The 14073-nt window shown below is 46.9% G+C and overlaps 1 protein-coding gene across 3 annotated transcripts; it reads right to left on the reverse strand.

Annotated features, from left to right (window-relative positions):
- Window positions 1-253: 253 nt before the first annotated feature.
- CKB (creatine kinase B) lies at window positions 254-9878 on the reverse strand. 3 transcript variants are annotated; one of them, XM_054635437.2, is made up of 8 exons: window positions 9719-9878; window positions 8641-8853; window positions 7373-7527; window positions 6344-6476; window positions 5277-5448; window positions 3701-3824; window positions 2815-3004; window positions 254-2232 (listed from the first exon to the last, which is right to left on the reverse strand). In XM_054635437.2, exons 2-8 carry the CDS (start codon window positions 8831-8833, stop codon window positions 2054-2056), a joined length of 1146 nt encoding a protein of 381 aa, XP_054491412.1. In that variant the 5' UTR covers window positions 8834-8853; window positions 9719-9878; the 3' UTR covers window positions 254-2053. The 3 variants fall into 3 exon arrangements, with proteins under 3 accessions (XP_054491412.1, XP_054491413.1, XP_077036857.1); XM_054635438.2 differs by lacking the exon at window positions 8641-8853 and adding an exon at window positions 8005-8192 and having other exon boundaries at window positions 9719-9876; XM_077180742.1 differs by lacking the exon at window positions 8641-8853 and having other exon boundaries at window positions 9719-9787.
- Between the last annotated feature and the right edge of the window lie 4195 nt (window positions 9879-14073).

Raw genomic sequence — 14073 nt, forward strand, 5'->3', positions numbered from 1 at the left:
TACAAGCTGAAACAAAAGCATGGTCGCATGGCAGCAACACGAGGGAACACAGCAAAGGTAGTGCGTGGGAAAGAAAACCAATTAAAAAGAAGTATTTTCTAGCTGGATGCAGGCATTAAAGACTGGCTTGCTGCTTTGAGCACAATTGTTTAGCCAGCTACAGGCGCTGTCTCAGATTGCAGGGACTCAGGGGCTGAAAGCAGACAAATGTAACAGCTCTGATGGGTTAAGAACATAGGAGAAACAAGATGCATAGAGAGAGAAATGTTTTTATTAGTCCAGCTGATATAGCTAGAAAAAAATAGACAAGTTTTCAGGCAACTCCTTTCATTAGGTAATTGCTGTGAGCGCAGTAACGACGCTGTGTTGAGGAGAGGCACCACTAAATGAACACTCTCTGATTACAAGAAGCAAAACCAGCTATTTGCCAAGCGTCTGTGAACAGTGACATGAAGCACAGCATGGGGGATCTAAAGAATATACAGAACCAATCGGTTGTATCTTGCACCATTTTCTCTTCCCTGCTCTCACAAGCTTCACACAGAAAACTCCTGTGCTGATTAACTTAATACAGGAACACCCAGTACAGAACAAAACTCTTACATATGATCTCCTCTCCCCCACCCAATTAACTTTGAAACACATACAAAGCTGTATTAAAAGAAAAAAAAAATCTTATCTGAAATGTTCACTCAGCCTTTTCTCACCAAAATTAAATTAGCTTACCCCAGCTGGAATCATCTCTTCAGCTAAGTGACAGCCTGCAATCACAGCCTTAGAAATATCACAGCCTTTACAAAAGAAAGCTTCAGTTATCTACACAAACCTATATAAAGCTGCACGCCAAGGAGCTCTGCAACAACCTCTCATCACGCTCCCTCCATCAAATCTGTGTTTTAGCAGTGGGTAGAGCTGCTGAGCAGGTGCATCTGCATGAGCTGCAAAGGCTGCTCTTCCCAAGGGTCTGATGCTCCCAGTTAGCAATACTTGTGGGAAATACTGCTCCTGCATGTTAATAATGTGATGCTTCCACACAGCAAGCACACATGTACAGCCATTCTGGAGAACAGACCTACTTGATGCAATCTTGAGCTCATATCCAGAGAACTACCTGAGCTTGCAAGCCAGGCCCAGTTTGGAAAAAACTATTTATTCATGTTTTAATTGACTGTACTGCTCAGTTTTAGGTTCATGGGGCAACTGGTGCAGGGGCCAGCAAGAGTCAGCTGACTAAAGCTCATTAGCTGGTATTTTCCTCTAAGTGGCAGCTTCCAGCTCCCATCTCTGCCCTGGCTGAGCTAAAATCACTTGAGAAGCATGGGCTGAATTAATCTAGATTTCACCTCACCCCTTACACTCACAAAAGAGCAACTGGTTGTTTACACTAGCTAGGTTGAAGACAAGCTCCTCCCCACAAAGCAGCTCAGGGTCACTAATACCATGGGCTGGAGTCTGACCTCAGAGCCTTGCCCTGCACCCCCCGAGGGCCCAGCTGAGAGAGCAGCAGCCCTGTCTGATCCCTCTGATCCCAGCCCTGTCTCCCCTCCCTCACAGGAACCAGCCTAGCTTGCAGTACCCAGGATAATGAGAGTTTACAGTTGGCATGAGCAGATGCACAAGTCAAAGCCTTGGAGGTAGGGCATGTTTGCAGTGACTCATGTTTAACATTAGTTCTCAAATTTACAGCAACTACAATCAAGTTAAGAGGTTCAACTTCTGAAACTGCTTTAACAACATTTCAACTCAGCTGGTCTGCAGCAGCACACCTAGGAAGATGTGCTTGCACACAAAACCAGACCACCTAGCATAACTATGAAAACCAAGTCACTTAAATCTCAAAGACATTCAGTTAACATATCTAAGACATCTCAGGCCAAACAATAGTTTATTTCATTTTCAGCAACATCTCAACCATCAAAAAAATAAACTCTAACACAGATGGATGGAAGACTTCTCTACAGTGTAACTAAGTGGGCTCTGACCCCAAGGGTTTGAATTGGAGTGACATTTTATTATTCATCCAATAAGTTAGGAAGCATGAGAATAAAGTGCTTTATTTCTGAGCTGGCATGAGGTCATCAATGGACTGGCCTTTTTCAAGGCGTTTCTCCATTTCAATGAGAAGCTTCACTCCATCCACCACCATCTGCACCAGCTCCACCTCAGAGAAGCCGAGACGATCAGCATTGGAGACATCAAACACTCCTCCAACAGCAGCTGTGTCCACACCACCTGCAGCAAGAGATGCAGTTACAACATTGACCTCAGCCACAGCACGTGAGTCTGCCTTTCCTCCCTCACTAGCTTGAGGCAGGGACACAGCAGGACCATTCTCTACAAGCTGCCACTGGTACCTCGTCCTACATGCAGGAGATAAAGCCCTGTGTGACTGCCAACATGAACCACAGAATATGCAATTAGGCCAGTTCTTTATTCTTCTGACCCATGAGCAATCTAACCTGAGGTCACAAGTACCCACTGGAGCCATCTCCTAGCCACAGGTTAAACCAGGATTTCCACCCTTGCGTAGGAACAGGAACAGCTGTCGCCAGGTCCACCTTACCTGGTGCTCAAAACGACACACAGGACATTAACTAGACAAAGTACAAACTAAGTAGAGCAGTGGCATCCTAAACTCCTCCACTATACAATGTGAAAACTTTTTTCTCTACATGTGCTTTACAAGGGTTTCTTTTGGGTGGTGTGACAGGCACTGACAGTGTGAAGCAAGAGATGGCTCTGGCCATAACCAGGCATTTGCTGGTGTCCTAGGGCAGACTGACTCAGCCCATCAGTGTTATTATCAACTCTCACCTGTGCCTCGTTTCTGCAGCCGAAGTCTCTTGAGGACTTCTCCAAATTTCTCATGTTTCCCAAGGTGTGGGAGCTTGATGTGCACACCAGCACGGAGCCCTGTTCCAAGGTTGGATGGGCAAGTCAGGATGTAGCCCAAGTGTGGATTCCACATGAACTCGTAGTTTTTGGCCTTGAAGAGACTTTCTATCTATAAATAGAAAGAATGAATGTTTAGAGATTGTTCTCTACTTTAAGACTGTAGAACATCCATTAGTGCTCACTTGCAGCTTCAGTCACTCAGCAACAGCCACAACACTCAGAACAGCTATTTCAGCCACATAAGCCTCCTCCCTATGGAAAAAATGGCCACCAACAAGGGGCTTTTAAGGCCTTCATCTTGCTCCTAGCAGTGAAACTGGCTAAGTTTAAAAGCTACACTCCTTATGTCACTATCTGTTGGGAAGCTGGATTTAATGCATGTCAAGCTGACACATCTCTTAGGATCAGGAAAGGGGCTGGTAAAGCTCAAGCTTCTATCAAGACTAGAAATAGTGAACTTGAATCCAGCTTTGCCCATGCACCTTCAAGCAATCTCTCCTCCTCCCCAAGGTGTTTCAAAGCTTTAGAGAACTATGTAGAATTTCTTTAAAATACAGTTGAGACATTTGGATAAGGGTGCCACCACATCAAGCAAACATTCTAGATTACACAGCTACAAGGCTTTTTGCCAAAACACCTGTTTTGGAGCCCTCACAGCTCTGGATCTCATCAGGGTGTTCTCAGAGATCCAGGTTGTGAAACACAACCATGGAGGACTCAAGAGGAGGCTTGAAAACTGCATTCTCAGCTCTAACCAGAGAGCCATGTGCCATTTGAACCTACAGCCCAGACAATGGTGATTTACCTTTGTTAGTCCAGTACAGAAGCGGCTGAATACTTCCTTCATGTTGCCACCTTTCTGCATGGAAATAACTCTGAGGTGATCCTCCTCATTGATCCAAACAAGGAAAGTCTTGTTATCATTGTGCCTAGGAGACAAAGCAATCAGTTTGCTGTCTTGCCCATTCACATTTTGAAGATGGCCCCAAATTGCTCATCACTGCAGTTTTTAGTTCAAGATACTCACTTAGCTGCTTCAACAAGATTGATCTTCCTTCTTTTGCCCTCACAGGACCTGAGCTAAGCTGGTAGTCGTTACCCTGCTCTTTTCAAGAGGTAATTTGAATTGGCCTTTACAGAGTGAGTAATAACATGGCATTACCTAGTCTTACAGTATCAAAACCCAAAACCCCCTCATCACCCTAGCTCACTTGTGTTTCCAGTTTACAAGTTAAGGTATTTCTGCTCAGCAATTTGAAGAAAGGTGATCAATAGACTTTGAGGAAGTCCTGCACAATAATGTTCATAATGACACCATGCATAACAAGCCTTTTTAGCAGTATTTTGTCAGATTATGTCAAACTGCACTTTGTATCTTACTTTCACTATGAATTTTAGATCAGGGCTCTTCAGAGATGCTATATAAAAATCCTCTGAACAATGGGCTCCTCCTGCCCCAGCTTGCAGCTGACAACAAGTACTATCATCCATGTTTATCTTGCTAGTAATTTCTGAACTTGATTAGGATAAAAAATTAGCTAGTACCCAAGGAAAGTTATTTATGCAGACAACACTAAGACATTACACACTTCAAGTCTGTAGATTAGTCATGCTCAGATGACAGCGCTATCTGGTGCTGGCAATCTGCAGGTAGATGATGCAATCTTAAAGGTGACCTACAGAAACAAAGTGTGCTTCCTCCAGATTGTACTGAAACAGCTGCAGTAATAAGATTGGAGCATTCCTGTTGATAAAAACCTAGCCCTTAGCTTACAAGGGAGCAAGTTAATTATGCTGCAGAAGCTCCTGAGATGCAGTTTTATGTAGGTGACCTACATTTAAAACAAGCAGAATCCTTCTATTCCACACCTCTGCATCAGTCAATTCCTGTCACCAAGTCTCTGGGGACAGAGGGAGATCTCATCACTAGCACAGATAAAGCCACACCAGTCCAGCACTAGTGAGTTTCTGCAAGCAGAAGTGAAGAGACTACAGGGGAGTAACTATGCATCCAGGATCAACCCTGAGCTAAGACAATGCTATGGTTTGTATCACAAGTTACTCTTGACTCTTGTGGGAAGAGCCGACTGCAGTGGCACATCTGCTCCTTTACAAGTGATCCACTTCCACAAGCTGATTCAGTTTTTGCATTGTAGCTCACTAACCCATGCAGGCTCTGGTTCTGGGCTAGCCAAGCTGGCTTGTTCTTGCCAGCATAAGAGCACTTGTCCAAATTTTGCTGGTTAACTGCAAGTTCTCTGTAGAAGTTTCTCATCAAATACAGTAATATAAGGTGAGAAGTTACTACTTTGCCCAACAGCACAAGTCACCACTGAAACAGCATTCAACTCCTATGACTGCTTCCTCACAGACATACTCACCAGATACCCCTGGCATCAGGCCAGTCTCGTGCCATCCCAGATGCCAACAGAAGAGGAGAAACTGGCTTGTCAAACAAGAAGTGGTCATCAATCAGCTGCTGCTGCTCTGCATCAGTCATGTTCCTCAGAGCATAGTACTTCCCCTTGAGATCACCATCCAGACTACCCAGAGCTGAAAGAGAGAGACTCTTTTAGAATGGGACTAAAGGTTCTACACTTTCCCAGCACTCGGCCATACTTTGTGTGTGGTCTCCAATGTTTGATCTGCTGGGTCTGGTTCCTCCCTTGCTTTCATCTGCAATGGCAATGCCCTTGTGGCAGAACCTGAGGCAGTGTCAGATGATTTGTCTGCACCTTCCAGGCTTATACAAGTAGCCTTTGTTCCCTTACATGCAGTTTTGGATCATTACTGCTGCTGAACTCTAAAAAAGGGGACTGCTTTTTCTTCCAAGGAGAGCCAAGGTTATGAATATAACAAGCAGTATTATTCTAGTCAAGGACTGTTACCCTGCCCTTGAGAAATTTTGAAACAACTACACTCTCAGCCTCCAGAACTGCACCTTGAGCACTGGGAGGCAATAGGAAAAAAAACACAACAGCTAAAGAGCTTCAATGAAAACCAGCGCTTATTCTAGTCAGCTGCAGATTTGGAACAAGACTCCATCTCTAAGCAAGCTGAACATTAATGAAAGTCAATTAAATGTAGCCACAAAACACTGCACCCCATGACGCAAGCCCTACAGTTGCTACATACCTGTTACATTTCAGGTTTGAGCCCTGATGAACCAACCTCTTTCCCCATACACACAGACAAAAGCTTTTGAGATCAGCAGAGGTCAACTTTAATGCAGTCCAACTTCCCTCTGCCATGTGTTCTTGCTCTCAGCTACAAGCTGCAATGCTGAGGCAGCTCAAAAGCAATGAGCCTTTTCCAGGGAAAGCTCCATGTTCATACTAAGCCTCCAGGGAGCTGCCTTTTGCCAAGTACCTCCATTTTCAAACTGCAAAGAGCACCTCTTGCACAAAGGACAGGACAGTGTCCCTGATGCACCCAGCTCTCACCTTACCTTCAACAGAGAGCTTCTCGATGGCGCGCCTCTCTCCTCGACTGCAGTGCGGGGGGAGGCAGAAGCCACGGATGCTCCTGCCAGTTCTGACACGGGAACTCAGCACGTAATTGGGATCCAGGTCATCACCTCCCTGCAAGGTTAGCAAGTACAGCCCTGTTACCAAGATACCTAAACACACGTAGCCCCTGCGCATTTAAGAACCCACTTTACACCTGAGGCAGTGACTCCTGGCCTGTAAGCCAGTGCCTCACTTCAGGGCAATTCTCTTCAGCATTTCATCAAGTACCTGTGTAACTTAACTCTTGCTCTGAGGTCAAGGCTACAGATACTAAGTAGTCCTAGAAGACAGGGATTTGACCAGAACATCAGTTCCATGTCCGTTTCAGACTGTGGTCTGGGCTTCTGTTACCCACTACAGATTTGCAATCTAGAGATATCAACATGAGGCAAAACCTTCTTTAGGTAAGTGTTTATTCTTGCAAATGAGAACTATTCATTTCTGTTCTCCCAAATCTCTTTATTTTCAATATGATTTATGGCTAGCAAATCAATATGGAGTTAGGAACTCCCAGAATTTAGTTTACAATAACCTTTAAAATCTGTAAAATTGTTAAGAATCCTTACTCCTAGCTGTAAAAATATTTATTTAATAGCATGACGCCATCAGCTGGTAATTAAGATCCAAGATCAGATAGAGAAAGTGTTTAAATTTTATGATAGTCCTTGATTTCCAGGACAGTGTTTAAGTTGACTTTTAGAGCCCACAGCTCACGGAAACACACACTGAAGTGTTTGGCACAACCCACACTGCAGCAGCACCTGAAAAAAGCTCCTGCTGCACACAAGCTGCCCAGCCACTGACATCCCACAGCAGCAAGCTCTTCAGGCTGCTTGCACCAGACTCACAGCCCAGGTGTCCATGCTCAGTGGAAGCAAGGGGACAGAGCCTGAGCAACCAGCTTAGGCAGCTGCCAACAACTTCACAGTCCTCAGACCAATAATCTGTAATTGATCAAAACTTTATACCTGCAGGTTATCAGCATTCAGGTCAGTCTTGTGCTGATCACTTGGTTTGTAGCCACCATGCCTGTCTTCAATAACTGGATCAAAGAGCTCCTTGAACACTTCATAGGATTCTTCATCACCAGCCACACATCCTACTGTCATTATGAAGGGATGGCCTGGAGTGGTAATAAAGTCAGAAGAGCTAAGTTTGGGTGACATTTGGCTGTACTCCAGTGCAGCACTAACCAGGCAAGTTCTTTAGTGGCAAGTCTAGTCACTTAGAAGTTCATTCTTACATAGAAACATTTGGAGAGACCCTACATTTTACACTTCATCCAGTTTGTCAAATGCAGTGCTATGGAAACCCATAGCTATTGTCATTAAACCAGGCTCATTTGTCAAGCTTGGTTTAGGACAAATTTGCACAGCACATCTAATTTGACTAGCTAATTTAGATCACTGCATAGAACTTTATGTCTAAACAATCATGCTTTGCTGCAAGCAAGCTTTGCTTTTTGCTCCTTCTGCTACAGAGCTACATTTCTGTAGTCTGCTCATAAATGCCACCTCCACAAGATTAGTTTTAAGTCACCATATTCAAAAGCACCAGTTACTTCAGCTGGTTCACACAGAATATTCTCAATGCATTTTACCAGGATTATCAACCCCAGTCTGAATGACATCATCCAGGGTGAAGCCACTGGGCGTGACTCTGTCTCTCAGTTTCTCGTATAATTCCAGGGTTAGAACTTTGGCCATGTGGTTGTTGTGGGTGCTCAGGTCCGGATACTCCTCATCAGGAGGCAGTCTCTGATTATTTAGTTGGGCCATTTTGATATTGCTAGAGTAAAAATAAATACTGTAATGTTAACATGTAAATACATCTGCTCCCCCTTTTTCATAGAAGTGCTAGAAAACATCATGTAACCAGTCTGGAATAGGAAGAGACCAAGATTGCCAGGTAATCTTTTTTTTTCCCCCCCCTCCTCAGATGAGTTATAATTAGAATGCATTTGGTTTGACTTTTTTTTTCCCTCTCCAGATTGAAAGTATTTAGCAGAGCAGTTACATAATTGAAGTGTCTGGGAATTGGTGTGTCAGATCACAGCATGAAACATAGCTGGATGGAAACATGGCCTCCCAACAGAGCCATGACTTTAGAGCAGTCTCTGAATGCTTTAGATTTGTCCCTCAGTAGCTTGAGAACTTTGGGTTCTCAAGTATTGTCAAGAAGCACTTCCAGTCAGGAGGGAGAACAGATCATTATGCAGACCTAACGATCCCATTACCTGGGTTGTCAACCCCAGTCTGGATACAATCATCCAGGGTAAATCCACTGGGAGTCTGTTTATCCCTCAATTTCTGGTACAGGTCCGGGGTCAGCACCTTAGCCATGTGATTGTTGTGAGCTTTCAGGTCAGGGTACTCATCCTCAGGCTTGTACTTCATCTTCAGAAGGTTGTGGCTGTTTGAGAAGGGCATGGCTGACCCTACCGCAGTCACTAGGGGAGAAAGACGGGAAGCCTTTCACTGGGGGTTTGGCAGCCTCCGGACCGTCCGGGGGAACGCCAGGCACCCAAAAGGTCACCTTGGCTCACGTTCCACCCGCGCCCTTCACACCTTTGCGGCTACAACACCTTCCGCAGGCGCCGAGGAGGAGTAAAGAAAGTAAGTTCTTCACCTCCAGCAGCCTTGCCCCGTCCCCGCCATCCCGGCCGCAGGGGCACAGGTTCTCCCGGCTCCGGGGCGCCGCCCGGGTGAGGGGACGCGCCCAAGGTCGCGCGGAGCAGCCGTTGCACAGCGGGCGGACCCCGCGCGGCTCCGGGGCTCGGGGAGCGGCCGGGCCGCCGCCAGCCGGGGGGTGCTCGGCCCCACCAAGACCCCGGACCGGCCGGCAGGTGAGCGGGGCGGCACCGCCGCACCCTCGGTGCGCGGCCGCGCCTCCTCTCGCCGCTAAAGGGCGAGGGGAGCCGGAGGAGCGACGGCGCCCTCCGCGTCCGCGGACACCCGGCTGCTCCCCGACCGGGGAGGGGAGGGCAGCGCAGCATCCAAAAAGCCCTTACACAACAGACGGCTGCCTCAGGGGACCTGGACGGGGCGAGCGTATGTAACTACCCTGCTAAATACCGGGTTAATCTGGTTTTAGAGCCCAACCAGCCCGGCGAGCACCTGCGCCGCTCCCCGCGCCCCCCGCACCGGCTGCGCCCCTGCCCCGCGCCGCCCCTCGCGCTCCTCCTCAGCCGGACCGGCTCCACCCCACACAGCGGGGGAGGAAAAAAAAAAAAAAGGAAAAAGAAAAAAAAAACGGAAAAAAATAAAATCCTTTGTTTAAAGGCTGCAGAACGGCTCGGCTGCCCCGGGACTTACCGCGGGCTTCGCAGCTACAGCAAGAACCTCCGCGACGCTCCGCGTACTACACCGCTCGAGTCCGAGTGAAGCTCCAGCGGCCCCGCCGCGCGTCTTTTATATAGAGTGCAAGCCCGCACCCCCATTGGCCGTTATTTATAGCCCATTCATTGCATTGGGCCGCGCAGCGGCGGGCGGGGCGGGTGCTGCGCCGCCGGCTGGGCCCGCGCTCGCCGCCATTTTGCTCGGCGTCGGGGAGGTCGGTTGTGGGTGGCGGGACCCTGCGGGCCGCTCCTGCGGCGCTGAGGCGGCCCCGGCCCCGGCGCGTCCGTTACCGCCGGCGTGAGGGCAGGAATCCATCTCGTGTGCCACTGGCCGGGGCGTGCCACCGCACACCAGCGTGGCTGGTTGTAGGCTTCACACCTTTTCCAACACCTTGGTCGGGGGTTCAAACACGGGTCTGGTAATGCATCACCCCAAAGTACGGGTTATGTGGCCTGCGGACTGGCCGTGCTGAGAGCCTGGTGAGTGGCAAGTGCCCCGAGCTGGCAGAAAGCCCTGAGGCGCCTGCGGATGTGGCGCCCAGCCCCCGGCAGCCCGGCTCTGCAGAGGGAGGACCTGCACCTCGCCTCCAGCACCTGCGAAACCGTGGGCTCGTTTTGCAGTTTAATTCGAAAGGAAGTAGGGTGCTGGTGTAAATCGCAATGAATCCTCTGCTCTTGTCATGTGCCAAAAAAAAAAAAAAAATTCTTCAGCTTTGATTGGAGAGGGGGTGATTTCCTGCTAAAGACAGGCACAGGAACTCTGGGATCTGACCCATCTAAAGCTCACCTGAAATTCATGAAAATAGTGACTTCCACTGGTCTTTGTAGGAATGAGCAAGTTTGTCCCAAAGCAAAGATGCAGCTGAGAATCCTGCCGTTTGCAGAAATTGCAGTATGGTAACAATTTGAATGAGTATCTTGATTTGACTTTCACCTTTACATGATAGTATCTTTATCTCACAGCAGAACCCATGTTTATGCTCCTGTCCAAACAGAGTGTATTTATCCATGAATGTGCAGATCTGACTTGCAGAGTTGCTTTCCTTGACATGAGCTGTGAATGTCAGGAGACATCACCTGAAACTCTTTCCCCATCACAATCCTTTCAGCACCATGACCAGTACCCTCACCCTAACGAAAAGAAGTATGTGCACTTTACAGAACTGTTTAGGACTTAAAAATAATAATATACATATAGAGGAAATCATTGCAAAATAAAAAGCCTAGACTGCTTCAAATAAAAATGTGCTGTGTTTGGCTGCCATCCAGATTTCCGAGTTATTCCAGGTCTGGTAGACTGAGATGCTGAGTATACAGATCTCCAGGAGAAGCCAAGGGCTCAGCATCTGTGCAAGTCCGGTCTCAGCTTCCGGATCAAAGAACAAATCCTCTCTCTTGGTCTCCTCTGCACTTTTAACCTCACAAAGTCTTCCCCTATGCACTAATAGTTTCACACAATGCTCATGTTTCAGAATAGTGTAAATTGCAAATAATGCATGGCTAGACAAGTATTAAATTATTATAGGTGTAAAATTGTACCTAGAGTCCTCAATAAATTACAATAGAAATGTAATATTACTGGATTACCTCAGCTACAAACATAATTCTGATTTTGGATTTTTTTTAAATGTAAACCACAAATATTTTATTCTTAATTTGAAACAGGAATATACTAAACCCATTTTCTTACATTATGCATATTTTTGTGGCGGTCTTCTCCACAAAAAGAAAAAAAAAAGCACCAGGGTAGGTTCTGAAGGCTCCTTTTATCTTATTCCATAATCTGTTGCCACACAAACAAAGAAGCAATCAACTGTTCTGTAGTTTAATTGTTCAGGAGACTTGTGGAGTCAAGGTCACCTCAAGATCCAAAACCCAAGGATCCGTTTCATTGCATATGCTCTTTTCCTCCCAGTCTTGCAGAACAGGGAATACCAGTCATGGTGAGCAGGTAGAAGTCTCAGGGTGCCAAACATTACAGCACTTCCAACACAAACACACACCTCTTCTTCACAGAACTTGAGTGGCATGGAAAGAGTCAGGAACACAAAAACACTAAAATATATCCAATTTACACAATGCACCCTCTACCCCCCTTTTCTCACCACTATTTGACAAATTTCTAGCACACAGTAAGTCAGAAGTGACTGGGTTTTACTCAGACAGCATTTAAAGATTTGCTGAAAGCTGTGTGTAAATTGGATCCTATCTTTGTCACAGCATTCCGTGCCAGCTTCCCTAGTGACTTAATTACAGATGCTGTGCCCTGTGTCAACAGCCTCTGATCGCCCGCTTTATCTGCCTCATCTGCTGGGAAACACTGGCTTTGGATAAGCCTGTATGGCCTGTTAGACTGTGATAAGGGCACCAATACTCACTTTCCATGCTGGGATGGTATCTTAGTGAATACTGATTTATATGCTACATTTCCAGTTGGAAAGGTGGGCTGATTACTCCAGAGATGTTTGCGCTGAGCTTTAACAATGAAGAATTAAGGGAAGTTAATCAAGGGCCACGCAGCTAACTTCCTAAGAGGCTTAATTATAAATGTTGTGTGGTGTGCAAGTGCAAGACAAAATGGGTGTTAGCCAGTGAATGTGTCTTCTGAAATTACTTGCGTGAACATAATATGAACCTGAAGAATTAGGGGATAAACATCATCTTGGAAACACAGAACAATATTCCAAATTAGGAGACAGCAAGAGAAAGTGGTTTGCTGTGAACAACTGAATTGTTTCCAATTCCTAATCTACAACTAAACAGCACTTGAAAATTAAACATAACACTCATGTACCAGTAGATTAAGGAAATTGGCCATAGCTCCATCTGCTTAACTTGTCAAATGAAACTTCTCTTCCCATTTATCACTTAAAATGTATTTGCTTAGTTATTATCCTTGGTGTATGTTTTTCTCACTGCTTAGGCAGGCTGCTGAAAATTACTGATTGTTTCCAGTGAGCTGAGTGCCTATGGAAATGAGGAGTTGCTGAGTGTCTCAATCTTGCACACAGTCAGGCCCACGGTGATCTGAACAGCAGCCCATCATGGGAAAGAAAGGACATGAGAACATAAACAATGACAAATATAACCAATGACACTAAAAATGACAGAAAATTAAACAAAGTGGGTGCAAATATAAAGGCACAGTAGAGCCATGATTGCCAGTCAGAAAAACAGCTGAGTAGGAGTTTGCAGTTTAAGAAACCTCTGAAACTGCATACATTATGTTTAGATTAGATGGAGAAGAGTTTCATAACTAACAAAGTCTACTGCAATTATGCTATGGGCAGGTCAACACCATAACAAAAAATATGTTTTCACTGAAGGTAATGGGAAAAAAATCCCTTATTCTTGGTGTAACCACATTAATTTAAAAAATCACAGATCATCATCTAAACAGCTCTCCGTTACTGGGTTTGTGATTGTGAAAGGATGACTTTTTCTCCATTATTATGTATTACAGGTTACTGGTGAATGCACCACAGTACAGAGCGTTATCTGATTTAGCTGGGAACACTACCTGCAGCACGTCCAAGGTGATTCACATGCTCCCTGCTATGCCCATACCGCTCCCATGCCAGGTGGCCTGGGCTTGTTGTGAGCAGAAGATGAGGCAACATTCTCCTCCTTTGCTCCTCCTTGCCTCCTGACTACAGCCCCCGTACCACAGGGCAGGCAGGGCTCTCCACATCACTTCGATCCTAAACACGAGACAGAAGTAGGAGTTAGTACCATGCTGTTAGGGGGTTAGATAACAATTCTGCTGCTTCTGAGCCCACAGTGTGGTTTCTCCTGCAGCCTTATGAAACCTCTGTGAAGAGCTTGGTTGGCCTTGAGCTGCCTTTCCCCGAGGCTGCCCTGGGGGAAGGGCATGCAGAACTTTCTGGAAGCTGTCTGCCTGGGGGCCATCGAGGCAAGGCCCAGGTGTGCCAATGGCAAAGCCATTCCCTGGGGAAAGGGCTTCAGCCCTGCTGGTGGTGGCCCTTGCGACCCCCTACACGTTCAACGGGTGATGAACGCCGAGTTCCCACTGGGGCTCTCAGTCCCCATTGCAGCTGTTCCCACTGACCCACTGGGACCCGTCACTTTCACTGACCGGGCAGCTGCCCGAGGTAGGAGCACCCCACGGGGTGCCTGGGGGCTGCTGAGGGTGGTCAGTGACCGTCCCCACTGCTCAGGACCCAGCAAGGAGCGCTGAGAGGACGGGGCGGGGGCGGTCAGCAGGGGGACAGGCGGGGGACAGGCACCTCGAAGGGGCTGGGGGCAGGGGTGTGCTCAGGGGGATGGATGCTTCGATGGGACTGTGGGCATGACGGGCTCAGGGGAACGGGC

Source organism: Agelaius phoeniceus, chromosome 6 (assembly GCF_051311805.1).
Source record: "Agelaius phoeniceus isolate bAgePho1 chromosome 6, bAgePho1.hap1, whole genome shotgun sequence".
Taxonomy (NCBI): domain Eukaryota; kingdom Metazoa; phylum Chordata; class Aves; order Passeriformes; family Icteridae; genus Agelaius; species Agelaius phoeniceus.

Excerpts from the sequence above, each read along its gene's own strand:
- CKB (XM_054635437.2), bottom strand. The coding sequence starts at position 8,833 with ATGCCCTTCTCAAACAGCCACAACCTTCTGAAGATGAAGTACAAGCCT. Across the intron at positions 6,477-7,372 it reads TGAATGCTGATAACCTGCAG|GGAGGTGATGACCTGGATCC; the intron begins GTATAAAGTTTT and ends CTAACCTTGCAG. Across the intron at positions 3,825-5,276 it reads CCTGATGCCAGGGGTATCTG|GCACAATGATAACAAGACTT; the intron begins GTGAGTATGTCT and ends TTTGTCTCCTAG.